The 27,500-nt window shown below is 46.8% G+C and overlaps 1 protein-coding gene across 1 annotated transcript in view; it reads left to right on the top strand.

Moving 5' to 3' along the window:
* The window catches only part of LOC122548689 (Alstrom syndrome protein 1 homolog), a 30,437-nt gene extending 11,559 nt beyond the window's left edge, over window positions 1-18,878 (top strand). The window contains exons 4-10 of the mRNA XM_043687517.1: window positions 1,773-1,896; window positions 5,345-5,578; window positions 11,432-11,679; window positions 15,359-15,533; window positions 15,971-16,031; window positions 17,666-17,765; window positions 18,759-18,878. Of these exons, the coding sequence (XP_043543452.1) occupies window positions 1,773-1,896; window positions 5,345-5,578; window positions 11,432-11,679; window positions 15,359-15,533; window positions 15,971-16,031; window positions 17,666-17,765; window positions 18,759-18,803 (987 nt within the window). The 3' untranslated portion in view covers window positions 18,804-18,878. The remainder of the gene's footprint in view (window positions 1-1,772; window positions 1,897-5,344; window positions 5,579-11,431; window positions 11,680-15,358; window positions 15,534-15,970; window positions 16,032-17,665; window positions 17,766-18,758) is intronic.
* The last annotated feature ends 8,622 nt before the right edge of the window (window positions 18,879-27,500 follow it).

Below are 27,500 nucleotides of genomic sequence, written 5' to 3'. Positions count from 1 at the left end.
GAATTTATAGCAAAGATTTACAGTGTGATGTAACTGAAATTATACATTGAAAAATTGATTGTCTGTTAAGCCTTTCATCTGTTAGAATACAGTGATAGTTTCACTTCTTTATGTGTAAATCACAAAACCCTTTTTTTTAAAGTTGCATTCTCGGGTTAGCTGTTAACAATGGTGATAGCAAGACAATGTGTTGAAGGTGTTAGCTCCCGTGTTCTCTGTCTATGACCTGATGTTTAGATTGATTCCAATCTAAAAAGTGAGGTAACAGAGTTTTGCATAAATTCATGCAGTTTTTGAGCTCAGAGTTCTACATGAATGTATGCAGTTTTTGAGCAAAGTGCAATGTAACTCTGCAAGTACAAATCCACCACACAAAATATATGTGTGCATGTGGGTCTTTGTCTGTCTGCCTGTGTGTGTGTCTGTCTGGGGTGGGGGTTGTGATTGAGAGAGAGTGAGAGTGTGTGTGTGTGTGTAGTGAGTGCAGAGTTTCTTAAGTCTGTGAGGGGGTGCATGTGTGGGAGTGTGGGTGTCTAGAAGGGTGTGTGTGCACGTCTGTGTGTACCTGAGTGTGTGTGTGTGTAGTGCAATGGTGATCACCTGTAATGTGACATGAACCCCAGGTCCTGGTTGAGGCCCTCCCTATGGGTACTGAACTTAGCTATCAGCCTCTGCTCGGCCACGTTCCTCTGCTGCCTGTCCCGAAGTCCACCTTGGAGGATGGTCACCCGAAGGTCCAAGGCTGAATGTCCTGGACCACTGAAGTGTTCCCCAACTGGGAGGGAACCCTCCTGTCTGTTGATTGTTGTGCAGTGCCCATTCATCCGTTGTCGTAGCCTTTGCTCGGTTATGTTAGGATTATGTTAGGATATCTGGTTGGCATGGGCGAGTTGGACTGAAGTGTCTGTTTCTGTGCTGTAAAACTCTATAATACTTCTCCAGAATCCAAGGAACTTTGGAAAATTCCAGCCAATGCATCCATTATCTCTGTACTCCTCTTTTGGGATCCGAGAATATAAGCCGTCAGGACCAGGGGACCAGGCCCATGAGTTTGTCTAATACCACTTCAGTGACAGTGATGTTACTTAATTCCTCCCCCCTGTATCTTTACTAATTGGATGCTTGAAGTAAAGAGTGATGTAAAATATCTGTTAAATTCCTCTGCCATTTCCTTGTTCCCCATAACTGTCTCCACAGATTTGTTTTTGAAGGGGCCTGTGTTCACTTCTTTATATACTTAACAAAGTTGTTATTGTGACTTTTCATATTCCTTGCGAGTTTGCCCTCTGAATTTATTATCTTTGTATATATTATCTTTTTAATCCGCCTTTATACTTAACACTCTCCTCAACTTCTTGGATTAGCCAAGGTTGATTTATCCCTCTCTTCGAATCTTTCCTCCTTGCTGTGGGATATATTTTTGCTGACAGTCATGAGTTAACTCCTTCATTGTCTGCCGCTGCTTGCTTTTATTCCTGTTAATCTATCTACCCAGTTCACTTCAATTCTATCACGAATGATCACTACTCCTTCACTCAGAGATCTCTGGCAATGGTGTGCTCTCTTGCTCATTCACTCACTCCCCTCACACACACACACATAGCTCTGCTGGAATCAGTTGTTCCCTGTGCTGGGTACAGAGGTGGGAGGGAGCCAGCCAGCCCACTCTCTCTCCTTCGTCAGTCGGGTGGTCACTGTGTTGTGGGAGCATGCCCCCACATCAGCAGAGGGGGCAGATGGTTCAGTCGTAATCCCTGTGTTTTTATCCACAGGTCTCCACAAGCACTTCCGACCCTTTGTCTGCTGACAGCCCCTCTCACCCACTGCCCCGAGGGCCCTCCAGCAAACTCATCAATAAGAAGTGCACCAGGCTGGTCAGCCAGGGGGTACAAACAGGTAAGGGCCTTGCAGGGGGGTTGGCCGGTTGTTGTGAGAGCAGTGTGACTTATTTAGGAGCCTACTGTGGAAGGCTGTGAGCCCTCGGCTCAGAAAGAGAACACCTACAGGTTTGTGCAATGTTTCATGGATTCGCAATGTCCTAAAAATCTTCACAATCGATCAGATACTTTGTTTTAAAAAGTGGTCATCGTGGTAATGTGCAGAGCAAGATCCCAAAACAGAAGTTAAATGATGACCAGATGGTTTCTTTCATGGTGATGGGTCAGGGATTCTCCCATGAGGAGGGCTCAGATGGGGAGCCTTGATTCAAGCTTCCTCCGAGAAGCAGCCCCTCCAACTGGGGCTGTGTGCGCTCGTGTGTGCTTATGTTTCTGGAGTGGGACCCAGACCACAATCTTCTCACTCTGCCCACACTGATTCAAAACTGATGCTGACCCAAGGACAGGTTAGAGGAGGTGATGGCCTCTTGGTGCTATCATTGGACTCTTCATCCAGAAACCCAGGTAATGTTCTGCAGACCTGAGTTCAAATCTTGCACATGTTTGATTTTGAATTCACTAAAACAAAAATCTGGGATTAGGAGTCTAATGGTGACCATGAATTCATTGTCGATTGTTGGAAAAACCCACCTGGTTCACTAATATCCTTCAGGGCAGGAAACATCCTTACCTGCTCTGGCTGACATGTGAATCCAGACTCTTAGCCATGTGCTTGACTCTTGACTGCTGTCTGGGCAATTAGGAACTTGTTAAAATAAAATGTATTTCTTCATGGGATGTGGGTGTTGCTAGCTCAGTAAACATTTCTTGCCTGTTCCTGCATAAATTGTAAAGGAAGAGAGTGGGTAAAGTAAACATTGGTCCGTTAGAAGGAGAGACAGGACAGGTAAATAGCAGGATCAGTGATATATTTTATCTGACTTCTCGGTAGAAGACTCCAGTTACATTTCTGAAATATGGAATCTCTTGGGAAAACACTGGAATCTATTAAAGTCTTAATAATAGTTAAAAAAATTGTTGTGTGACCAGACAAAGTGACTTAAGTTAAGTTATGCTTGTTAAGCTGATTAATGTTTAAGTGTTGGGCCAATCAAGGAAGCCAATAGAAAATAGGCTGAAAAGACTGGGACTGTTTTCACTGGAGCATAGGGGGTTGAGAGGTGACCTGAGAGAGGCTTATAAAGTAATGAGGGGTATAGACAAGGTGAATGGCAGGTGTCCTTTCCCTGGGTGAGAGATTTCAAGACTCGGGAGCATATCTCTAAGGTAAGAGAAGAGAAATTTGAAAAGGACGTAAGAGGCAACTTCTTTTTTACAGAGTGCCGTTTGTGTGTTGAAACAACTTTGGTGGATGCAGGTATAGTTATTACATTTAAGAGATTTAGGACAATTATGATTCTCTGGGAAGCCAGGGAGGAGATTGCAGAGCCTTTGGCTTTCATCTTTGTATCATCATTGCCTACAGGAATAGTGCCAGAAGACTGGAGGATAGCAAATGCTGTTCCCTTATTCAAGAAGGGGAGTAGAGACGACCCTGAAAATTATCGACCAGTGAGCTTTACTTCGGTTGTGGGTAAAGTGTTGGAAAAGGTTATAAAAGAGAATTTATAATCATCTAGAAAGGAGTAAGTTGATTAGGGATAGTCAACATGGTTTTGTGAAGGGTAGGTCGTGCCTCGCAAACCTTATTGTGTTCTTTGAGATGGTCACCAGCAACAGGTGGATGAGGGTAAAGTGGTTGATGTGGTGTATATGAATTTCAGCAAGGTGTTTGATAAGGCTCCCCACGGTAGGCTATTGTACAAAATACGGAGGCATGGGTTTGAGGGCGATTTGGTGGTTTGGATCAGAAATTGGTTAGTTGTAAGAAGACAGAGGGTGCGGTTAATGGGAAATATTCATCCTGGCATTCAGTTATTAGTGGAGTACCTCAAGGATCTGTTTTGGGTTCACTGCTATTTGTCATTTTCATAAATGATCTGTGTGAGGGCATAGAAGGATGGGTTAGTAAATTTGCGGTTGGCACTCTTCTCCGTAGAGTTATGGACAGTGTGGAAAGATGTTGTAGGTTACAGAGGGACATATGTAAACTGCAGAGCTGGGCTCAGAGTGACTAATGGAGTTTAATGTGAAAAAGTTTGAGTTGGAAGGAGTAACAGGAATGCAGGGTACTGGGCTAATAGTAAGATTCTTGGTAGTGTAGATGAGCAGAGGGATCTCTGTGTCCAGGTACATAGATCCCTGAAAGTTGCCACCCAGGTTGATAGGGTTGTTAAGAAGGCATATGGTGTGTTAGCTTTTACTAGGGATCGAGTTTCAGATCTACAAGGGCATGTTGCAGCTACAAAACTCTGGGGAGGCTGCACTTGGAGTATTGCGTACAGTTCTGGTCACCGCATTATCGGAAGGATGTGGAAACTTTGGAAAGCGTTCAGAGGTGATTTACTAGGATGTTACCTGGTCTGGAGTGAAGGTCTTGAGAGGAAAGGCTGAGGGACTTGATGCTCTTTTCATGAGAAAGAAGAATGTTGAGAGGTGGCTTAATTGAGACATATAATCAGAGGGTTATTCAGGATGGATAGTGAGAGCCTTTTTCCTCGGATGGTGATGGCTAGCACGAGGGGACATAGCTGTACATTGAGGGGTGATAGGTACAGGACAGATGTCAGAGGTAGTTTCTTTACTCAGTAGTTGGGGTGTGGAACATCCTGCCTGTAACAGTAGTAGACTCGCCAATGTTAAGGGCGTTGAAATGGCCATTGGATAGACGTATGGACGAAAATGTAGGAGAGATGGGCTTCAGATTGGTTCCACGGGTTGGTGCAACATCGAGGGCTGAAGAGTCTGTACTGCGCTATAATGTTCTATGTATGTTGGTAAGTGCATGAATCGGGAGGTTTACAGGGATAGATGCCAAATGCAGTCAGGTGGGACGAGATTAGTTGGTGAATATGGTTGGCATGGCCCAGTTGGACTGGAGGGTCTGTTTCCACGCTGTGTGGCAAGCTTATTTGGTTTTTGATTTGGACAAGCACAAAAGGTTAATGCCTGAGGAGAAGCCTCCTGTATTTTAGGATAGTTTATTAACAGGATAGAGGACAGAAGGAATGAATCCCAGTGTTATCAAGTTAGTTTTTTTACTGAGTAATTCTGTGAGGGTCAGAGCTGGGTTTCAGCAATTTGTAGCCTACAGTAATGACTTTGACAAAGACATGAAATCCAGATGTGCTGAAACTGTGCAGCTCATTAGGAATGTCAGCTGTGAGGTGGACACACACACACAGGCTGCATAGAGATGTCAATAGCTTAAGTAGAAGGCAGATGGAGTGTGACATGGGCCATTTCCTTCAGTGTGCTGCCCGATCACAGTTATCATAAAGACAGACTCTCTCACCCCAGCCTAATTCTCTCTGTTTATAACAAACACGCTCCGTGTCTTGTGTTAGAGTCTCTGGAAGGTGTCCCAAGCACGTCAGGAAGATTGACTCGGGATGTGGGTGTGACCTACCCTTCGCCTGATTCAAACCCGAGCCTGAAACGACCAGCTACAGTGGGTAGTCACCGACATCACTCAGTGTCTCCCACTGCCCGCTGCTCCTCCAGTACCAGGGACAGGAAGAAGAAGAGCTCTCACACTGAGCGGAGACCTGGCAAAACGGGCAGGACATCAGCTGGACCAGGTAAACACTCCTTCCGTTCAGTCTGGAGTTACCCACTAACATTCAGACACGTGCTGATGAGGGAACAGCCCCATACTGTGAGGTATGTGGGCCCAAAAGTCACTCATGGGCATGGACAGGCTGTTACTGAGCGACCACCTCCAACTGTACATCACTGTTAGAGCCTGCGGGGAGGAGGGGGAGCGTACCGGTTTAATATGGAGAGGGGGAGCGTACCGGTTTAATATGGAGGGAGGGAGCGTACCGGTTTAATATGGAGGGAGGGAGCGTAGCGGGGAGGAGGGGGAGCGTACCGGTTTAATATGGAGAGGGGGAGCGTACCGGTTTAATATGGAGGGAGGGAGCGTACCGGTTTAATATGGAGGGAGGGAGCGTACCGGTTTAATATGGAGGGAGGGAGCGTACCGGTTTAATATGGAGGGAGGGAGCGTACCGGTTTAATATGGAGGGAGGGAGCGTACCGGTTTAATATGGAGGGAGGGAGCGTACCGGTTTAATATGGAGGGAGGGAGCGTACCGGTTTAATATGGAGGGAGGGAGCGTACCGGTTTAATATGGAGGGAGGGAGCGTACCGGTTTAATATGGAGGGAGGGAGCGTACCGGTTTAATATGGAGGGAGGGAGCGTACCGGTTTAATATGGAGGGAGGGAGCGTACCGGTTTAATATGGAGGGAGGGAGCGTACCGGTTTAATATGGAGGGAGGGAGCGTACCGGTTTAATATGGAGGGAGGGAGCGTACCGGTTTAATATGGAGGGAGGGAGCGTACCGGTTTAATATGGAGGGAGGGAGCGTACCGGTTTAATATGGAGGGAGGGAGCGTACCGGTTTAATATGGAGGGAGGGAGCGTACCGGTTTAATATGGAGGGAGGGAGCGTACCGGTTTAATATGGAGGGAGGGAGCGTACCGGTTTAATATGGAGGGAGGGAGCGTACCGGTTTAATATGGAGGGAGGGAGCGTACCGGTTTAATATGGAGGGAGGGAGCGTACCGGTTTAATATGGAGGGAGGGAGCGTACCGGTTTAATATGGAGGGAGGGAGCGTACCGGTTTAATATGGAGGGAGGGAGCGTACCGGTTTAATATGGAGGGAGGGAGCGTACCGGTTTAATATGGAGGGAGGGAGCGTACCGGTTTAATATGGAGGGAGGGAGCGTACCGGTTTAATATGGAGGGAGGGAGCGTACCGGTTTAATATGGAGGGAGGGAGCGTACCGGTTTAATATGGAGGGAGGGAGCGTACCGGTTTAATATGGAGGGAGGGAGCGTACCGGTTTAATATGGAGGGAGGGAGCGTACCGGTTTAATATGGAGGGAGGGAGCGTACCGGTTTAATATGGAGGGAGGGAGCGTACCGGTTTAATATGGAGGGAGGGAGCGTACCGGTTTAATATGGAGGGAGGGAGCGTACCGGTTTAATATGGAGGGAGGGAGCGTACCGGTTTAATATGGAGGGAGGGAGCGTACCGGTTTAATATGGAGGGAGGGAGCGTACCGGTTTAATATGGAGGGAGGGAGCGTACCGGTTTAATATGGAGGGAGGGAGCGTACCGGTTTAATATGGAGGGAGGGAGCGTACCGGTTTAATATGGAGGGAGGGAGCGTACCGGTTTAATATGGAGGGAGGGAGCGTACCGGTTTAATATGGAGGGAGGGAGCGTACCGGTTTAATATGGAGGGAGGGAGCGTACCGGTTTAATATGGAGGGAGGGAGCGTACCGGTTTAATATGGAGGGAGGGAGCGTACCGGTTTAATATGGAGGGAGGGAGCGTACCGGTTTAATATGGAGGGAGGGAGCGTACCGGTTTAATATGGAGGGAGGGAGCGTACCGGTTTAATATGGAGGGAGGGAGCGTACCGGTTTAATATGGAGGGAGGGAGCGTACCGGTTTAATATGGAGGGAGGGAGCGTACCGGTTTAATATGGAGGGAGGGAGCGTACCGGTTTAATATGGAGGGAGGGAGCGTACCGGTTTAATATGGAGGGAGGGAGCGTACCGGTTTAATATGGAGGGAGGGAGCGTACCGGTTTAATATGGAGGGAGGGAGCGTACCGGTTTAATATGGAGGGAGGGAGCGTACCGGTTTAATATGGAGGGAGGGAGCGTACCGGTTTAATATGGAGGGAGGGAGCGTACCGGTTTAATATGGAGGGAGGGAGCGTACCGGTTTAATATGGAGGGAGGGAGCGTACCGGTTTAATATGGAGGGAGGGAGCGTACCGGTTTAATATGGAGGGAGGGAGCGTACCGGTTTAATATGGAGGGAGGGAGCGTACCGGTTTAATATGGAGGGAGGGAGCGTACCGGTTTAATATGGAGGGAGGGAGCGTACCGGTTTAATATGGAGGGAGGGAGCGTACCGGTTTAATATGGAGGGAGGGAGCGTACCGGTTTAATATGGAGGGAGGGAGCGTACCGGTTTAATATGGAGGGAGGGAGCGTACCGGTTTAATATGGAGGGAGGGAGCGTACCGGTTTAATATGGAGGGAGGGAGCGTACCGGTTTAATATGGAGGGAGGGAGCGTACCGGTTTAATATGGAGGGAGGGAGCGTACCGGTTTAATATGGAGGGAGGGAGCGTACCGGTTTAATATGGAGGGAGGGAGCGTACCGGTTTAATATGGAGGGAGGGAGCGTACCGGTTTAATATGGAGGGAGGGAGCGTACCGGTTTAATATGGAGGGAGGGAGCGTACCGGTTTAATATGGAGGGAGGGAGCGTACCGGTTTAATATGGAGGGAGGGAGCGTACCGGTTTAATATGGAGGGAGGGAGCGTACCGGTTTAATATGGAGGGAGGGAGCGTACCGGTTTAATATGGAGGGAGGGAGCGTACCGGTTTAATATGGAGGGAGGGAGCGTACCGGTTTAATATGGAGGGAGGGAGCGTACCGGTTTAATATGGAGGGAGGGAGCGTACCGGTTTAATATGGAGGGAGGGAGCGTACCGGTTTAATATGGAGGGAGGGAGCGTACCGGTTTAATATGGAGGGAGGGAGCGTACCGGTTTAATATGGAGGGAGGGAGCGTACCGGTTTAATATGGAGGGAGGGAGCGTACCGGTTTAATATGGAGGGAGGGAGCGTACCGGTTTAATATGGAGGGAGGGAGCGTACCGGTTTAATATGGAGGGAGGGAGCGTACCGGTTTAATATGGAGGGAGGGAGCGTACCGGTTTAATATGGAGGGAGGGAGCGTACCGGTTTAATATGGAGGGAGGGAGCGTACCGGTTTAATATGGAGGGAGGGAGCGTACCGGTTTAATATGGAGGGAGGGAGCGTACCGGTTTAATATGGAGGGAGGGAGCGTACCGGTTTCCGCTGTGACAATCCCCAGGCTGTGATAATCCCTGCCTGTGATAATCCCAGGCTGTGATAATCCCCAGTGTGTGATAATTTGTGGCTGTGATAATCTCTGGCTGTGGTCATCCCCAGACTGTGACAATCCCCGGCTGTGACAATCCCCAGGCTGTGATAGTTCCCTGGCTGTGATAGTTCCCTGGTTGTGATAGTTCCCTGGCTGTGATAGTTCCCAGGCTGTGATAATCCCCAGGCTGTGATAATCCCAAGGCTGTGATAATCCCAGACTGTGGTCATTCCCAGGATGCGATCATCCCCAGGATGCGATCATCCCCAGGCTCCGATCATCTCTGGTTGTGGTCATCTCCAGGCTGTGATAATTCCAGACTGTGATAATCCCCAGACTGTGATAATCCCCAGACTGAGATAATCCCCAGACTGAGATAATCCCCAGACTGAGATAATCCCCAGGCTGTGATAATCCCCAGGCTGTGATAATCCCCAGGCTGCGATAATCCCCAGGCTGCGATAATCCCCCCGCTGTGATAATCCCCCCCGCTGTGATAATCCCCGGTTGTGATAATCCCTGGCTGTGATAATCCTCAAGATGTGATAATCCCAGGCTGTGATATTCCTCAAAATGTGATAATCCCCGGCTGTCATCATCCCCGGCTGTGATCATCCCCGGCTGTGATCATCCCCGGGCTGTGATCATCCCCGGGCTGTGATCATCCCCGGGCTGTGATAATTCCCAGGCTGTGATAATCCCAGACTATGAAAATCCCTGACTGCGAAAATCCTCAGGCTGTGAAAATCTCTGGTTGTGGTCATCCCCAGGCTGCGATTATCCCCGGCTGTGATAATCCCCTGGCAGTGATAATCCTCAGGCTGTGATAATCTCTGGCTGTGATAATCCCCGGCTGTGATAATCCCCAGGCTGTGATAACGCCAGGCTGCGATAATCCCCAGGCTGTGATAACGCCAGGCTGCGATAAACCCCGGCTGTTATAATCCCAGGCTGCGATAAACCCCAGTCTATGGTTATCCCAGGCTGTGATAATCCCAGGCTGTGATAATCACAGACTGTGATAATCCCCAGGCTGTGATAATCTCTGGTTGTAGTCATCCCCAGGCTGTGATAATCCCAGGCTGTGATATCGCCAGGCTGTGATAATCCCAGACTGTGATAATCCCAGGCTGTGATAATACCAGGCTTGATAATCCCCTGGCTGCGATAATCCCCAGACTGTGATAATCCCCTGGCTGTGATAATCCTCTGGCTGTGATATCCCTCTGGCTGTGATAATCCCCAGGCTGTGACAATCCTCTGGCTGTGATAACCCCCCCCCCCGTTGTGATAATCTCCAGGCTGTCATAATCCCCAGGCTGTGATAATCCCCTGGTTGTGGTAATCCCAGGCTGTGATAATCCCCAGGCTGTGATAACGCCAGGGGGCCGTCTGTGTGTATAACGTGCTGTCGGGTTGGGGGTGCTGTAATGTGGCTGGGAGCTGCCTGCTCTCTGCTAACCTGTGTTTATTTTCGGGGTTCGGGGCCGTCTGTGTGTATAACGTGCTGTCGGGTTGGGGGTGCTGTAATGTGGCTGGGAGCTGCCTGCTCTCTGCTAACCTGTGTTTATTTTCGGGGTTCGGGGCCGTCTGTGTGTATAACGTGCTGTCGGGTTGGGGGTGCTGTAATGTGGCTGGGAGCTGCCTGCTCTCTGCTAACCTGTGTTTATTTTCGGGGTTCGGGGCCGTCTGTGTGTATAACGTGCTGTCGGGTTGGGGGTGCTGTAATGTGGCTGGGAGCTGCCTGCTCTCTGCTAACCCGTGTTTATTTTCGGGGTTCGGGGCCGTCTGTGTGTATAACGTGCTGTCGGGTTGGGGGTGCTGTAATGTGGCTGGGAGCTGCCTGCTCTCTGCTAACCCGTGTTTATTTTCGGGGTTCGGGGCCGTCTGTGTGTATAACGTGCTGTCGGGTTGGGGGTGCTGTAATGTGGCTGGGAGCTGCCTGCTCTCTGCTAACCCGTGTTTATTTTCGGGGTTCGGGGCCGTCTGTGTGTATAACGTGCTGTCGGTTTGGGGGTGCTGTAATGTGGCTGGGAGCTGCCTGCTCTCTGCTAACCCGTGTTTATTTTCGGGGTTCGGGGCCGTCTGTGTGTATAACGTGCTGTCGGTTTGGGGGTGCTGTAATGTGGCTGGGAGCTGCCTGCTCTCTGCTAACCCGTGTTTATTTTCGGGGTTCGGGGCCGTCTGTGTGTATAACGTGCTGTCGGTTTGGGGGTGCTGTAATGTGGCTGGGAGCTGCCTGCTCTCTGCTAACCCGTGTTTATTTTCGGGGTTCGGGGCCGTCTGTGTGTATAACGTGCTGTCGGGGTTTGGGGGTTGCTGTAATGTGGCTGGGAGCTGTCTGCTCTCTGCTAACCTGTGTTTATGTTCGGGACCGTGTGTGTGTATATAAAACGTGCTGTCGGGTTGGGGGTTGCTGTAATGTGGCTGGGAGCTGCCTGCTCTCTGCTAACCTGTGTTTATTTTTCACCAACTGTACAGCCTGGTTTATTCCTGCTGCCGAACTGAAGTGCAGCTGGAGGAAGGAGAATGTTCCAAGATGGTGTCACAGTTCAACTTCAAGTTGGATTGATTTGGTCCCACCCTCCAGTGTGGGGCGGGTGCCCCTTCGTGAGAAGCACCTTCAGCAGCAGTGGGCCAGTGAAACTGTGAACGGCTGGAACTCTGAACCTGCTCTGTCTGACACTGCAGCCAAGCACCCTTCCCCACTCGTCCGCCTCACCTTAAAGGTAAGGGAAGCAAGTATTGTTCTGAATAATCCTTAAACATACACGCAGTTCCTGTGAATCAGGAGGGCATTGAGGGGAGATTACTGCTCTGATAATCACCAGCCTGACCACTCTTCAATAAAACAGCAGTGTCTGCTGGAGATTGGTGAATCACATTTCCCCGCAGTAGTAACATCGGGTGAGAGGAATGTTGGCCGGGAGAATACATCAGAACAAACCAAGACTCAAACAATTTCTAATTGTTTGTTTAAGATTAGAGGAATGTTTGGAGTATGTCTTTCCAGTCTCTGCATTCTGCTTTACTGTTCAGAGCGATAGTGACTGATCTTGTTGCACTCCGCATATTAATATGCAATCGTTTTAGACTGAGTGAGGGGGGGGTGGGAAATCTTTAAAAGGGAAAGTGAGGACTGCAGATGCTGGAGATCAGAGTCGAGAGTGGGGTGTTGGAAAGCACAGCAGGTCAGGCAGCATCCGAGGAGCAGGAGAATCAATGTTTCGGACATAAAAGGGACCTAAGGGACAACTTTTTCATGCAGTGGGTGGTACGTGTATGGAATGAGCTGCCAGAGGATGTGGTGGAGGCTGGTACAATTGCAACATTTAAGAGGCATCTGGATGGGTATATGAATAGGAAGGGTTTGGAGGGATATGGGCCAAGTGCTGGCAAATGGAACTAGATTAATTTAGGATATCTGGGCAGCATGGATGAGTTGGACCGAAGGGTCTGTTTCTGTGCTGTACATCTCTGAGTCTTTGACATTTCCCATCTGCCATTACCTGGAAGTCCATCTCAGCAGTAGGAAAGATCAGTTCTCTCCTGGACTACATGGTGTAGAGGTGTGTGGGGGTTTATGTATCATTGTCTGCTTCTGGACTTCACTTTGATTTCTGGTTGTTGCTTCAAGGAGATGATGGATTCTTGTTAGACACTGAGTTTGATGGGAGCGTGGAATTCAAACCATCTACACGCATCTTCTTGAATGGTGGAGCAGGCTTGAGGGGCGGACTGGTTTGACTTCGAGTTCCGCAGCATGTATGCTACTGCTCCTACTTTGTATGTTCATATGTCTGAAAGGTCTTTCATGGGTTTGGATTTATTGCTGTCTCTGTAGTATCCGTACATGGGCCTACTTTCCGATCTAAAGGAGGGTAAATGGAGCGGGCTGGACAACATGAGAAAGTAGATGCTTTGCTTTTAATCTTGCAATGTGAAAGGAAGGAAGGCAGGGAGTTAATGTTTTCGGGTTAGAGGATATTTCAGCAGCATGTTCTGAAGCTCATGTATGGCCCAGTGAGGATGTGTGATACTCACACGATGGCCAAGCCCACACTTAACAGCCAAGTATTTCACAGTCACCCAGTCACTACTCACCCTGGTACATACCCACTGGTTATTAGAACTATAGAGGAGCAGCTGGTTCAGCTCCTAGTGTCTGTGCACAGCAACACGGCACATCAAGATTCCTATCTCCTGGATGAGCACTGTGTTCCCTCAAATTCCCCTCCAATGTGACCGTCTGGGAAGGGGTGGGGTTGGGGGGGATGGTGACGGACTGGGCAGACAGGTCACAGTTCAAGGTTGACAGTTCATGGTGTCAGAGGAGAGTGTTCGTGATTGGAGAAAGCTGTCCATGTGGCTGAGGCAGATTGGGAGGGGTGTGTTGTAGCGATCACGTGACTGGGCCAGTATTCCAGAGGGCCAGACTTAGGCTGTGGGAACACTGGCTCAGTTCCCTCCATGGGAGCAGCTGGTGGCATTTTGATTCACTGACTAAATATGGAACTAAAAGCCATTCTTGATGATAGTGACCCTGAAACTAACATGGATGGTCCTGAAATGTGTGGAGTGTTTTCTCGTGAGAAAACTAGGGGTCATAGTATAAAAATAAAGGTGTATCCAAATAACACGGAAATGAGAAAGCATTTTGCTCTCAGAAGATCAAGAGACTTTGGAATTCCCTTTGTCAAAAGGCGGTAGATACAGAATCTTTAAATATCTTGAAGGCAGAGATTGATGGATTCTCAGTGTGGAGTTGAGGTTAAAATCAGATCCTCTATGATCTTACTGAATGGGAGAGCAGACTTGAAGGGCCGAGTGGCCTACTTCTGTTTCCTGTGCGTATATAAAAACTCATCTGATTCACTAATGTCTGACCTGGTCTGACCTACATGTGACTCCAGACTCACAGCAATGTAGGTGACTCTCAGTTGCCCTCTGAAATGTCCCAGCCACTCACTCCAGGAGCAGGTAGGGATGGGTAATAAATACTGGCTTTGCGAGTGACACCCACATCCCCTGAAAGAATAAACATGATACAAGCTGCTCCAGAATCCATGTACAAATCGAGGAAAGCTGACTGTGTGGCTGTAGTTGGGAAACAGCGCTGCAAAGTTACACCGCTGGGAATCTTCAGTGTGATCTTTCAATTTCTCACTGTCTTTCCAAATCTGCACCCCAAAACAAGTAGGAAAATTAAACCTTGCACATTTTAAAACCAGCTTCTGGAATGGTTTATGGAGCAAAACAATTTTGTATTGCTCCAGAAGACAAACATTTGATAAAACCCTTTTTGACTTCATTTGCACTCCTTTTGTGAGTCGCTGACCTCCCACTTCTGAGAGACACGGAGAGAGTAGACTTAATCCCAAACACAATGTTAACACAGTTGCCATCTCCACAGATGCTGTCTGACAAGATCAGGTGAGTCTGTTTCCCAAAAGGATGAAGAGCCAGAGGGTTTTATGGAGTGATGGGGCAGGAGTGGGCCAAATTGTCTACTGCAACTTCTATGGGTTAATGTTTCCAATGTTGTTACCTCAGGATTAGGAGCAGGAGAGGACTTGAAGCCTGGCTCTGAAGTCTCACTCCATTTACTTTATTTCCAAACGTCTGTCAGTCCCATGCCCTGACTATCCTCAATAACTCAATAACTTCACTCCCTGAGCTTCCCAGTGTCTACTCTGACCACCGTCACGTAGATGTTCAGATTTCGATGACATCACCTTCCATGCTCGTGAACACGAGAGATCTTCAAAAGTTCATAAGATATAGGATCAGAATTAGGCCATTCCGCCATCGGTCATGACTGCGATGCTCCTCACCCCCATTCTCCAGCCTTCTCTCCATATCCCTTCAACCCATCACCAATTAAAAATCTGTCTAACTCCTCCTCAAATTTACTCACTGTCCCAGCATCCACCGCACTTTGGGGAGAGTGAATTCCACAGATTCACAACCCTCTGGGAGAAATTGTTTCTCCTCAAATCTGTTTTCTGACAGAAGGTGCCCCATTCTCCAGTTAATGAGAGCACGTTATTAACGTGGAAGGGTTCAGTTTAGTAGTTTGAAGGTGGGGATGAGGTTATTTCAGAGGTTGGTGGAGAGGGTTGAGCTTAATTGTTTGGGAGGTGGTGTTGGTGGGGGATCTTCACACAGGCCAGAGACTTGTTCAGAGAGTCTGAGGGAGCATGAGCTGGAATGATGAGTGAGTCCACAAGGAGCTGACTTAGCTGAGACTCGGTATCCCGGGAGCTGGCTTAGTCCTTGCTCTAATCAGGTTCGTGAGCAGGAATGCCCAGGTGTTGCTCGCTCACTCTCTATCTCTGTCCATCTCTTCCCACACCCAGCCCTCTGTTTTTCTCACACTGTTTCTTGTTTGGTTTATTTTGTTGCCAGGAGGCCTTACACATGAACAGACCAGATTTTATCTCCCATTCTCGGCAACGGGTGAGGCGCCTGGAGTTGTTGACGGAAGAGAGGAAGATACAGAGCATCCTGCAGAGTGAGCGAGAGAGACTTTTTAACCAGCCCCAAGAGAGAGGCCGCAGGAGCAGGAAGGGCTGTGCACTGGGTGAGTGTGACCGTACACCCAATATACAACAGCGGAACAGGTCAGCAGCTCCACATACACACTCTGCGTCTCCCCACACTCCATCCTAACAAATCTAATCAGTATCTCGCCTGACCCGGCACTGTGTGGAGCAGTAACCTGAGGACTCTCATCACAGTTTGACATCAGAAAGGAGCTGGGATCAGTTGAAGTGACCATGGGTTTGTGGTCATTGACTGTCTGATTCGTTAATGAAACCATAGTTTGTCTGATTGAGATGTGACTCCGATCCCATAGAAGCCTCTGGAGTGGTCAATGAAGCCACTGAGCTGTCACGAATGGCAAAGGGCCCCTGATATCCTGATCAGCAATACTTTGGTCTTGTGTTTCTATTGCCTGTGCTCAGCACGTTGAGCTGTTCACCCAGTGTCACTTTCCCTCTGTTTTGTGTTTTTCAGCTGATGCCATTCTACTGAAGAAGAAAATCCCAAAGAGGGAGATGTTCGATCGGTCCAAGCGGTGAGTGTGTCTTTAGCTGATGGTGCTGTTAGTTCTGTTTGTGTCGTACCCCCTGACAGACCACACGCCCGATATTCTCCCTTCCATCCCTCAAGCCCCTATTCTCAGGGGTGTCCTGTAACCCGGAGATTAAGTTTACAGATGACACCAAAATTGGAGGTGTAGTGGACAGCGAAGAGGGTTACCTCAGATTACAACAGGATCTGGACCAGATGGGCCAATGGGCTGAGAAGTGGCAGATGGAGTTTAATTCAGATAAATGCGAGGTGCTGCATTTTGGGAAAGCAAATCTTAGCAGGACTTATACACTTAATGGTAAGGTCCTAGGGAATGTTGCTCAACAAAGAGAACTTGGAGTGCAGGTTCGTAGCTCCTTGAACAGAAAAGATTTACAAGGATGTTGCCAGGGTTGGAGGATTTGACCTATAGGGAGAGGCTGAACAGGCTGGGGCTGTTTTCCCAGGAGCGCGGAGGCTGAGGGGTGACCTTATAAAATCATGAGGGGCATGGATAGGGTAAATAGACAAGGTCTTTTCCCTGGTGTGGGTGAGCCCTGAACTAGAGGGCATAAGTTTAGGGTGAGAGGGGAAAGATTTAAAAGGGACTCAAGGGACAACTTTTTCACACAGAGGGTGGTACGTGTCTGGAATGAACTGCCAGAGGATGTAGTGGAGGCTGGTACAATTGCAACATTTAAAAGGCATCTGGATGGGTATATGAATGGGAAGGGTTTGGAGGGATATGGGCCAGGTGCTGGCAAATGGGACTAGATTAGGTTGGGATATCTGGTTGGCAAGGACGGGTTGGACCGAAGGGTTTGTTTCCATGCTATATATCTCTGACTCTCTGATTGTCTGTTCAAATCCCACCACGGCAGACTGAGACAGATTCAGTTCAATAAGTCTGGTTCCTTGTCTCCAGCTGACACCAACCAAAGCCATTTAACATTGCCAGATCATCGTTAAAACCCCAGCTACAGTAATGACTGTCCTTCAGGGATGGGAGTCTGCTCCCCTCAGCCACTCTGAGCCGCTGACCCACACGATGGTCGACTCTCATTGCAAACCTCTGTGAGAGAATGACCGTTCCCATTGAGAGAAGTCTCCGTCAGAGTCCAAGAGAGCTGCAGCACTGACCGATGCAGACTCAATCAGCTCTTCCAAACCTTTTTCCAGATTTGACCCTTGACCCTTGACCCTGTGACCATGACTATAGCCCAGGACTCAGTGTTGACCTTTGGGGACCGACGGGTATAAACCTGACCATGTCTACACTAATTGGGAAATCTGAAGTTCATTCAACAGAGAACAGAGAGGGAACTTGAAGCATTGGCTTGACGTGGCTGTGTCCTTGCACTGCAACGGGATTAATATCAGGATCTTCCAGGGAAGCTCTATTTTCTTCACATTGTGTCAGCTGCTTTAGGCAAGCTCTCCAGTAATTCCGTGTCCCCACTGCTGCTGAGCATGTGAGCTGATCCTTCACTCTCCTCCTGCCTCTCTTATCTCATCCTGACCCTTCCCTCAGCTGCAATCTTCCACCTCACTCTATTGCTCCAGCTCCCAGCTCAGAGCCTCTCCACAGGAGGTGAAATGGTCCGATTTTACCCATGTCTTTCCCTCCACTCGTTACAGTCTGTACGAGCAGCTTCCTGAGGTCACCAGGAGAAAGGAAGAGGAAAAACGCAAAAGGGAATATCAGACCAACAGACTAAAGGCTCAGCTGTACAAGCAGGTAATCTCTTCCCAGTAACAACTCGGCAGGCACAGCACTGTGCTACCTTAGATGCACAGCTATTTCACACCATACTTAGGAGCTGGGCAAGAATTCTACCCAGGGTCAGTGCTGAGCCCTGCACTGACTGAGGGGAGGGTGTGTGTGTGTGTGTGTATGTACATAAACATTGCTGCTGGAGTAGTAATCCAGAGAACCAGATCTGCAACCCACCACAGCAGGGGGCTGCAGTGGGAAAGGGGCTGGTATTAAAACTCTGATGATGACCACTAAACCATCCCCAACTGTTGGAAAACCGCCGTCAGCTTCACTGATGGCCCTAAGGGAAGGGAATCTGCCATCCTTCACTTGGTCAGGCCTACACAAGGGCTGACATTCAACTGCTCTCTGAAATGGTCAGGCAAGCCACTTGATTTTATCAGCTGTTAATGGAAACCAGACACACAGCTGGCCAAGCCCCCCTCTCACTAACATCTGGGGGGGGGGGCTAGTGCCAAAACTGGGAGAGCTATCTCGCAGACTACTCAAGCAACAGCCTGACACCTTACAATGTCCCGGACACCACAATCAGCACCTGTCCCACTGGAGGGGGCAGTACGGTGATATACAATCAGGAGGGAACGTCCGGGGAGTCCTCAACGTTGACTGCAGATACCTCAAAGTCTCAGGTTAAAGATGGGTGAGGAAATCTCCTGCCAATTACTCTGTACCATCCTCTCTCGGCTGATGAATCAGTACTCCTCTGTTCAACACCATGTGTGTTAAGGGCATACAGTGTACTCTGGGTGGGGAACTGGAATACACAGCTAAGAATTCAATACTGAAGAGCCTGTCTGGCCCTAAAATGGGGGGAGAGTGAGAGACCTGCCCTAGCTGTACTATCGCTCAATCTGATGTTAAAGTTGGGAAACACTGATGTGTGTTGAAAGCTGAGTCTTAGGAAAGGTTTGTATGTTGTCTAACATTCTTCTCCTACCTTCATTTTCTGTGCAGAAGATCACAAACCATGTGTTGGGAAGGAAGGTATCCTGGCAGTGAGCAGAGCCTGGTTCTAGAGATTTCATCCTTACTGTGAAAACTACTCAAATGTAAATAAAGATATTTAAATTAAAATGGTCTCATCACTTGCAGCCACTTTGGGGCAGTCTGGTAAAAATCGATGACAACTTGTAAGCTTTTCCTTTCACTGAGATCTTTAGAGAAAGAGGATATTAATTCATTGATAGTGGTGAGAGTCTGAATGGGGCGAGTTTTTGGAGCAGGCTGGCTGTTAGTTACTGTCGAGGATGAGGTTTAGTGCTTTTAAAAATAGTAATGGAGAAATCTCAGACTTTGATAATCAATTCAGCTCCAAAGTTGATGCTTAAACCAGGGATTTCAGTAGGGAAATAATTGGATGTTCTTCAGAGGATTAGCAGCATTTCCTAGGAATGTCACTGTCTGTTTAAGTCCATTGTAAGGGGAGGTTGGGAATTACAAAGCCTTCCAAACAGTGTTCTGATCCTTGTGTGTGACTCATGACAGGACTGGAGAATATTCCTGTTTCTAACAGCCAAGAGAGTAACCCACCATCTGCAGAGCACTCAGCCTCATACCTTCCTGGAGAAACTTATAGCAATTAATATGGGACACAATGAAGTTTCACTTGGAAACATTAGTGGCAAGCTGCCCAAAGGCACATCCTCAGCAGAGACCTGCTGAGTGTTGAGCATTTTAATTACAGATTGCCAGAGTCTGTCAGTATGCTGCCTTTGTCCTAATGACTTAACCTGACAGTTACCACACCTCCCTCCAGTCAGAAAACCAGCTCTTTACCAGCACACACTATCCCTCACCTAATCTCCCCATAATTTGATGAGCTCTAACCTTGCTAACAAGTCTAACACAATACTTTGTGAAGGTCATAGAAACAGATCCTTCGGTCCACTAATCCAGGCCAACCATGTTCCTAAACTAAGTCCCACATTCCCTCCAAACCTTTCCTATTCATGTCTTTTAAATGTTGTAACTATAAAAGACATGAATACCACTTCCTCTGGCAGTTCATTCCACATATGAGCCACTGTTTAAAAAGTTGCCCCTCATGTCTATTTTAGAACTTTCTCCTCTCACCTTAAAATTAAGACTCCTAATTCAGAACTCCCCAACCCTAGGGGAAAAAATCCCTTGCTATTCACTTTATCTATGCCCCTCATGATTTTATAAACCTCTAAAGTCACCCCCTCAACCTCCTGCACTCCAGTAAGAAAAGTCCCAGCATATTTTCTACTGGCTTCCTCAACTGTCCCAGCAACTCTGACTCTTAAGCTTATTAAAAACTAATCTCACAATATTGTGTTGACTTTGTCTGATCACACTACAATTTTCTAACTATCACTAAGACTAATAATTTCCAGTGTTTTCCCAACAACGTCAGAAAGAATATTTCATTGTTTCTGCTATTTCCTTTTTTCTCCATTACCTGTCTCTCCTTCTAACGGACCAATGTTTACTTTACCCACTCTCTTCCTTTACAATTTATGCAGGAACAGGCAATAAATGCTTACTGATCTAGCAACACCCACATCCCATGAAGGAATACATTTTAATTAAGTTCCTTTGAATCACTCCACAAATCCTTGTTGGTTGTTCTACCTATGTTGTTGGATCTCGAATGCACAGTGGTAACTTTTTCCCCCTCTGTCACTGGGTCAAACTCTTCGAGCTCTCTTTCTTCCCAACAGCACACGAAGTCCAGAAGGTAGCTCAATGTATACCTTGCAGGGTGAGGAGTTCACTCTCAGAACCTCAAGGTGATAGTGTGAGCAGATGGAAGGACCCAGATGTCTGATGAGGCAGGAGATCACAAAATCTGTACACATAGTCATAGAGCATGGAAATAGATCCTTTGGTCCAATTCATTTCTACTGACCAGATATTCTAAATAAATCTAGTCCCATCTGCCAGCATTTGGCCCATATCCCCTTCAATCCTTCCTTTTCATATACACATCTACATACCTTTTAAATGTAATTTAAATTGCTCCTCCATTCAATCATGGTACTCAGTTTCTCAACCCTGCTTTTCCCCCATTACCTTAGATAGTTCCTGATTGTCAATGGGATCAATCTCAGTCTTAAATATACTCAATGACCTGGCCTCCACAGCCTTCTGTGGCAGTGAATTCCATAGATTCACCACTCTCCGGCTGAAGGAGTTTCTCCTTATCTCCATTTTAAAAGGTCTTCCCTTTACTCCATGGCTGTGCCCTCAGGACCTCATCTACCAATAGAAACATCCTCCTAAAGTCCACTCTGTTCAGGCCACTCAGTATTCTGTATGTTTCAATTAGATCCCCCTCATCCATCTAAATTCTGAGTATAGACCGAGAGCCCTCAGACATTCCTCATCCATTAAGCCTTTCATTCCTAGGATCAGTCTCATGAACCTTCTCCAGGGCCAGTACTTCCCTCATGAGGCATAGCCCAAACTTTAGGAGCGCAAATACCAAGTCAACCTGCAAGTTAACCTTGAGAGAATCCTGGACGAGAACTCCAAAGTCTCTTTGCACTTCAGACTTTTGAATTTTCTCCCCATGTAGAAAATAGTCATGCTTGTGTTCGTCCAAAGTGCATGGTCCTCACACTTGCCCATGTTGTATTCCATCTGCCAATTCTTTGCTCATTCTCCTGATCTATCCAAATCCCTCTGCAGCCTCCCTGCCTCAGTTTACCGGTCCCACTACCTGTCTTTGTTCTACACACATGCCACCCTGTGTGTGAAAGTTTCCCCTTAGGTCCCTTTCAAATCTTTCCCCGTCACCTTAAGCATATGCCCTTTAGTTTTGGACTCCTTCACTGTGGGGAAAGGACATCCATACCCCTCCTGGTTTTACATACCTCTATAAAGGGCACTCCTCAGCCTATGACACTCCAAGGAAAATATTCAGTCTATCCAGCCTCTCCCTATACCTCCAACCCTGGCAACATTATTGCAAATCTTTTCTAAACCCTTTGAAGCTTCACAACATCCTTCTTATAGCAGGGAGACCAGAATTGAATGCAGTGTTCCAAGTGTGGCCTAACCAATGTCCTGTACAGCTACAACATGACCTTCCAATTCCTATAATCAATGAACTGACCAATAAAGACAAGCGTTCCAAACGCCACCTTCACTATCCTATCAACCTGTTACTCCACTTTCAAGGAACTATGAACCTGCACTCCAAGGTCTCTTCTTCAGATTAAAAATCACAACATCAGGTTTATTTGGAAGTACTAGCTTTCAGAGTACTGCTTCTTCATCAGGTAACTGGTGGGGCAAAGTCATAAGACAGAATTTATAGCAAAAGATCACAAGTCATGCAACTGCTAGATTACCTAGAACAGTTACCCGATGAAGGAGCAGTGCTCTGAAAGGTAGTACTTCTAAATAAACCTATTGGACTGTAACCTGGTGTTGTGTGATTTTTTTTTTTTACTTTGTTCACCCTTACCCAACATTGGTACACTCACCAGGACCTTATTAAGTGTATAAATCCTGCCTTGTTTTCCTTTCCAAAATGCAGCACCTCACATTTATCCATTTGAGCTCAGAGTTCTACATGAATGCATGCAGTTTTTGAGCAAAGTGCAATGTAACTCTGCAAGTACAAATTCACCTCACATTTACTTGCAGGGTTACATTGTACTTTGCTCAAAAACTGCATGCATTCATGTATAACTCCATTATCTCACTTTTTAGATTAGAATCAATCTAAATATCATGGCATAGACAGAGAACACAGGGTGCCAACACCTTCAACATATTGTCTAGCTATCACCATTGTTAACAGCTAACCTGAGAATGCAACTTTTCAAAAAAAGGTTTTGTGATTTACACATAAAGTGAAACTATCACTGTATTCTAACAGATGAAAGGCTTAACAGACAATTAATTTTTCAATGTATAATTTCAGTTACATCACACTGTAAATTTTTGCTATAAATTCTGTGTGACGATCGAGCCCTCCACTGCCACCTGATGAAGGAGCGTCGCTCTGAAGGCTAGTGTTGTGTGATTTTTAACTTTGTACACCCCAGTCCAACACCGGCATCTACGAATCAATCAAGTTAGTGAGACACTATTTCCCATGCACAAATTCATGTTGACTATCCCTAATCACACCTTTCCAAATGCATGTAAATCCTATTCCTCAGGATTCCAACAACTTGCCCACCACCGGTGTCAGGCTCACTGGTCTATAGTTCCCTGGCTTTTCCTTATCACCTTTCTTTACATGTTAACCAACCTCCAGTCTTCCAGCACCTCGCCTGTGGCTATCGACGATACAAATATTTCAGAAAGGGGCCAGCAATCACTTCCCTAGCTTATCACAGAGTTCAGGATACACCTGATCAAGTCCTGGGGAATTATCCACCTTTATGAGTTTTATGACATCCAGCACCATCTCCTCTGCAATATGGACATTTTTCAAGACGTTGCTATTTCCCCAAGTTCTCTATCTTCCAGTAAATACTGATGCAAAATACTTGTTTAGTATCGCACCTATCTCCAATGGTTCCACACATAGGTAGCCTTGTTGAGCCCTATTCTCTCCCTAGTCACTAATTTGTCCTTAACGTATTTGTCGCATCCCTTTAGTTTCTCCTTAACCCTATTTGCCAAAGCTATCTCCTAATTTCACTGTTAATTATACTTCTGACTTTATACTTGATCCTTGCTGTGTATATGTCTTTTTCTTGAGCAGAGACTCAATTTCTCTAGTCATCCAGCATTCCCTACACCTACCAGCCTTGCCCTTTACACTAACAGGAGCATACTGTCTCTGCACTCGTGTTACCTCATTTTTGAAGACTTCCAATTTTCCAACCACCCCTTTACCTGTGAACATTTGCCCCCAATTAACTTTTGAAACTTCTTGCCTAATACCGTCAAAATTGGCCTTCCTCCAATTCAGAAATTTGACTTCCAGATCCAACCTATCCTTTTCCATCACTATTTTAAAAGCTATTAGAGTTACGGACGTGTTCTCAGAAAAGACTTTGTTGTGCAGTTGAAACATTCCCCACCCTGGGCCAGAAGCTATTTCTTACTTACCAAAGAGGAGTTTCCTAACATGTCCAAACCATTTGATATATACAGGGTGATGGCCATTTCTGTGGTTTCAGTTATCCACAGTTTGTCATGGCCCGAACACATTACATGGAACATTCCAGAATGAGGGACTGGGGGCTGCCGGGAAGCTAAATTTCCCATTTAAATGACTGGGCTCGCTACTATCTGCAGTAGGTCTTGGATCTTAACCCCCTTGGGTACGTGAGGACTACTATATATTCATACTCACAATACTAGAACCAAATTGTGAGGGGCCTGTTTACCGCTTCAAAGCTACTGGTGCATTCTTCTTGTCCTTATAACTCCCTTGAAAATCTCCTTTGCACACCCTCATGCTTCCAGTAATGAGGTGACCAGAACCAAATGCAGTTATCAAGTAATGGCTGAAATAATGATTTATAGAACCAAGCATAATACCCTGCTCTTATGTACTATTGCATACTAATGAGTTTACACAAGATGTTAAGGTATGTCAATAGGGGTGCAGTGGAGACTTCTTAAGATATAGAGGAAGTGACAGACCTTAAAACGAATGCCCACATATTTCTGCCAGCAGTAGGACCATTAATGAGACCATTGATGAGCAGGACCACTTGCAAAATAAATATAATGGTGATAAGAGCAGGTGAGAGACTAGGAATGCTGCAGTGTGTAACTCACCTGACACCCCAGAGGCTATCCACCATCTACAAGGCACAAGTGAGGAAGGTGATGGAATACTCCCAACTTGCCTGAATGGCTGCAGTTCCAACAACACTTAAAAAGCTTGACACCATCCAAGACAAAGCAGCCCCCTTTTCAGGTACTGCATCCATATGACACGAAGATTGGTGGAGTAGCAGAAAACATAGGGGACTGTCAAAGAATACAGGAGAATATAGATAGACTGGAGAGAGTTGGGTGGAGAAGTGACAGATGGAGTTCAATCCAGGTAAATGTGATGTGACGCATTTTGGAAAGTCTAATTCTAGAGCGAATTATACAGTGAACGGAACAGCCTTGGGAAAAGTTGATGAGCAGAGAGATCTGGGAGTTCAGGTCCATTGTACCATGAAGGTTGCTGCACAGGTGAATAGAGTAGTCAAGAAGGCATATAGTATGCTTGCCTTCATTGGACGGGGTATTGAGTGTAAGAGCTGGCAGGTCACGTTAAAATTGTACAAGACATTGATTCAGTCGCATTTAGAATACTGTGTACAGTTCTGGTCGCCACATTACCAAAAGGATGTGGATGCTTTGGAGAGAGTGCAGAGATGGTTTACGAGGATGTTGCCTGGTGTGGAAGGTGCTAGCTATGAAGATAGGTTGAGGGTGGACCTGTTTGAGGTCTGAAAAATCATGAAGGGTATAGACAGGGTGGATAGAGACACGCTTTTTCCCAGGGTGAAGGATTCAATAGCGAGAGGTCACACTTTCAAGGTGAGAGGTGAAAAGTTTAAGGGGGATACACGCTGAAAGTACTGTACAGAGGGTGGTGGGCCTCTGGAACGCGTTGCCAGCAGAGGTGGTAGGGGCAAGCATGGTAGATTCATTTAAGATGCGTCTGGACGCATGCATGAGCAGGTGGGGAGCAGAGAGATACAGATGCTTAGGAATTGGGTGATAGCTTTAGACTGTAGATTTGGATTGGCTCAGGCTTTGAGGGCTGAAGGCTGTTCCTGGGCTGTAAATTTTCTTAGTTCTTTGTATCCACTCTTTCCCTACTGACGCACAGTACAGCAGTGTGTACTATCTACAAGATGCCCTGCAGAAATTCACCAAAGATCCTCAGAAAGCACCTTCCAAACCCACAACTATTTCCACTTAGAAGGCCAAGTGCAGCAGATACATGGGAACATCACCCCCTGCAGGTTCCCCTCCCAGCCACTCATCATCCTGACTTGGAAATATATCACCGTTCCTTCACTGACACTGGATCAGAATCCTGCAATTCGCTCTCTTAAGAGCATTGAGTCATCCTGCAAAACATGGATTGCAGCAGTTCAAGGAGGCAGCTCACCCCCGCCTTCTCAAAGCCAACTAGGGACGTATAATAAATGCTGGGCCCAGCTTGTGATGGCCACATTGCACGAGTAAATTGAAAGTATTGGTGGGTAAGATGGTATACAGAGGAACCTCGATTATCCGAAGGACACAGGTGGGGAGTATTTTGTTCGGGTAATTGAATGCCGGATAACATAGTTTAGCCAAGCAAACGTGTTTGGATCATCAGAAATCTGGATAATCGAATGATGGATAATCAAGGTTCCTATGTACTTTCTTAGCCAACGTATACAGGAATTAGGAGCAGCAGGGCCACTCAGGGACTGAGTCCACCATTCAGGTCAGATAATTGCTCCATGTTGCTGCCAAACCCCTCAACAACCTTTCACCCCCTCGCTCATCAAGAATCTAGCCAGCTCCATCTTAAAAACAAACTTCGAAGACTCTGAGTCTACCATCTTTTGAGGAACACCAAAGATGAATAAGTCTGAAAGAAAAGAATTCATCTGTCTTAAACGAGAAACCTCACTTTTAAAGTGACCCCTACTTTTACATTCACCCACGAGGGAAACAACTTTCACACCCATCCTTAAGATGCCTCAGGATCTAATATGTTTCAATCAATTTGCTTTTTTATCTTCCAATCTCGAAGTTTGTCAGAACAGACAACTCGCTGTCCCTGGTATCAGACTAGTAAACCATCTCTGATCTGCTTCCAATACATTCACATTCTTTCTTAAATAAAAAGACCGATATTAAAAAACAGTATCCAGATGTGGTCTCACCAATGCCTTGTATAATTGAAGCATAACCTCTTGTATTTAATGCCCCCATTCACTTAACCCACCCATATCCCTTTGTGACCTCCTTATGTCCTCATCACAACTTATTTTCCTACTTTGTATTGTCAACAATTTTAACAGTCATACCTTTGATTCTTTTTCCAAGTCATTTACATAAATGTTCATTTTCATTCACAGGAAGAGGGTGTCACTGGCAAGGGCAACATTTAGTTACTATCCCTGATTAGCCTGGAGATGGCAGTGGTGAGCTGCCTTCTGTATGAACACTCAAAGCGTCATTAGTGTGTTCCAGGATTCTGACACCAGCAACAGTGAAGGAACACTGATATTTCAGACTCATGACAGTGAGTGTTTGAAGGGCAAGTTTGAATCTGATGCTCTTGTCCTTGGGTTTGGAAGGTGCTGTTACCAACATCTCTGGTAAACAGAATGGATGTTACTGGATGTGGTGTCAATCAAATGGACTGCATTGTCCTTGATTGCACTCATCCAGTCAACTGGGAAGCATTCCATCACACTCCTGACTGGCAATGCCAATGAATGTCAGGGTTCACTTTTACACTGCATAGTCAGAGTCACACCCCACATGGTAAAAGACTGCCCAGATAATCAGTGTTTATGGTCAGAGACTGTAATGTCACACTACACACAACCAGAGACTGTCCATACAGTCAATGTTGACAGTCAGAGATTATCCATACAGGCACACTGTACATGGTCAAAGACTGTTCACAGCCACTGAATCGTCAGAAACTGCCAAAGTCAAACTGTGCATGGTGAGAAATTGGAACAGTCTACATAGTTGCACGAAACAAAATAAGATTGTGAAAGAATTTAAAGCAAACACTTTCAC

The sequence above is a fragment of the Chiloscyllium plagiosum genome, chromosome 1, assembly GCF_004010195.1.
Source record: "Chiloscyllium plagiosum isolate BGI_BamShark_2017 chromosome 1, ASM401019v2, whole genome shotgun sequence".
NCBI classification, from domain to species: Eukaryota; Metazoa; Chordata; class Chondrichthyes; order Orectolobiformes; family Hemiscylliidae; genus Chiloscyllium; species Chiloscyllium plagiosum.
The sequence above is the reverse complement of the archived record's forward strand: the minus strand, read 5'-3'. Positions and strand labels throughout refer to the sequence as shown.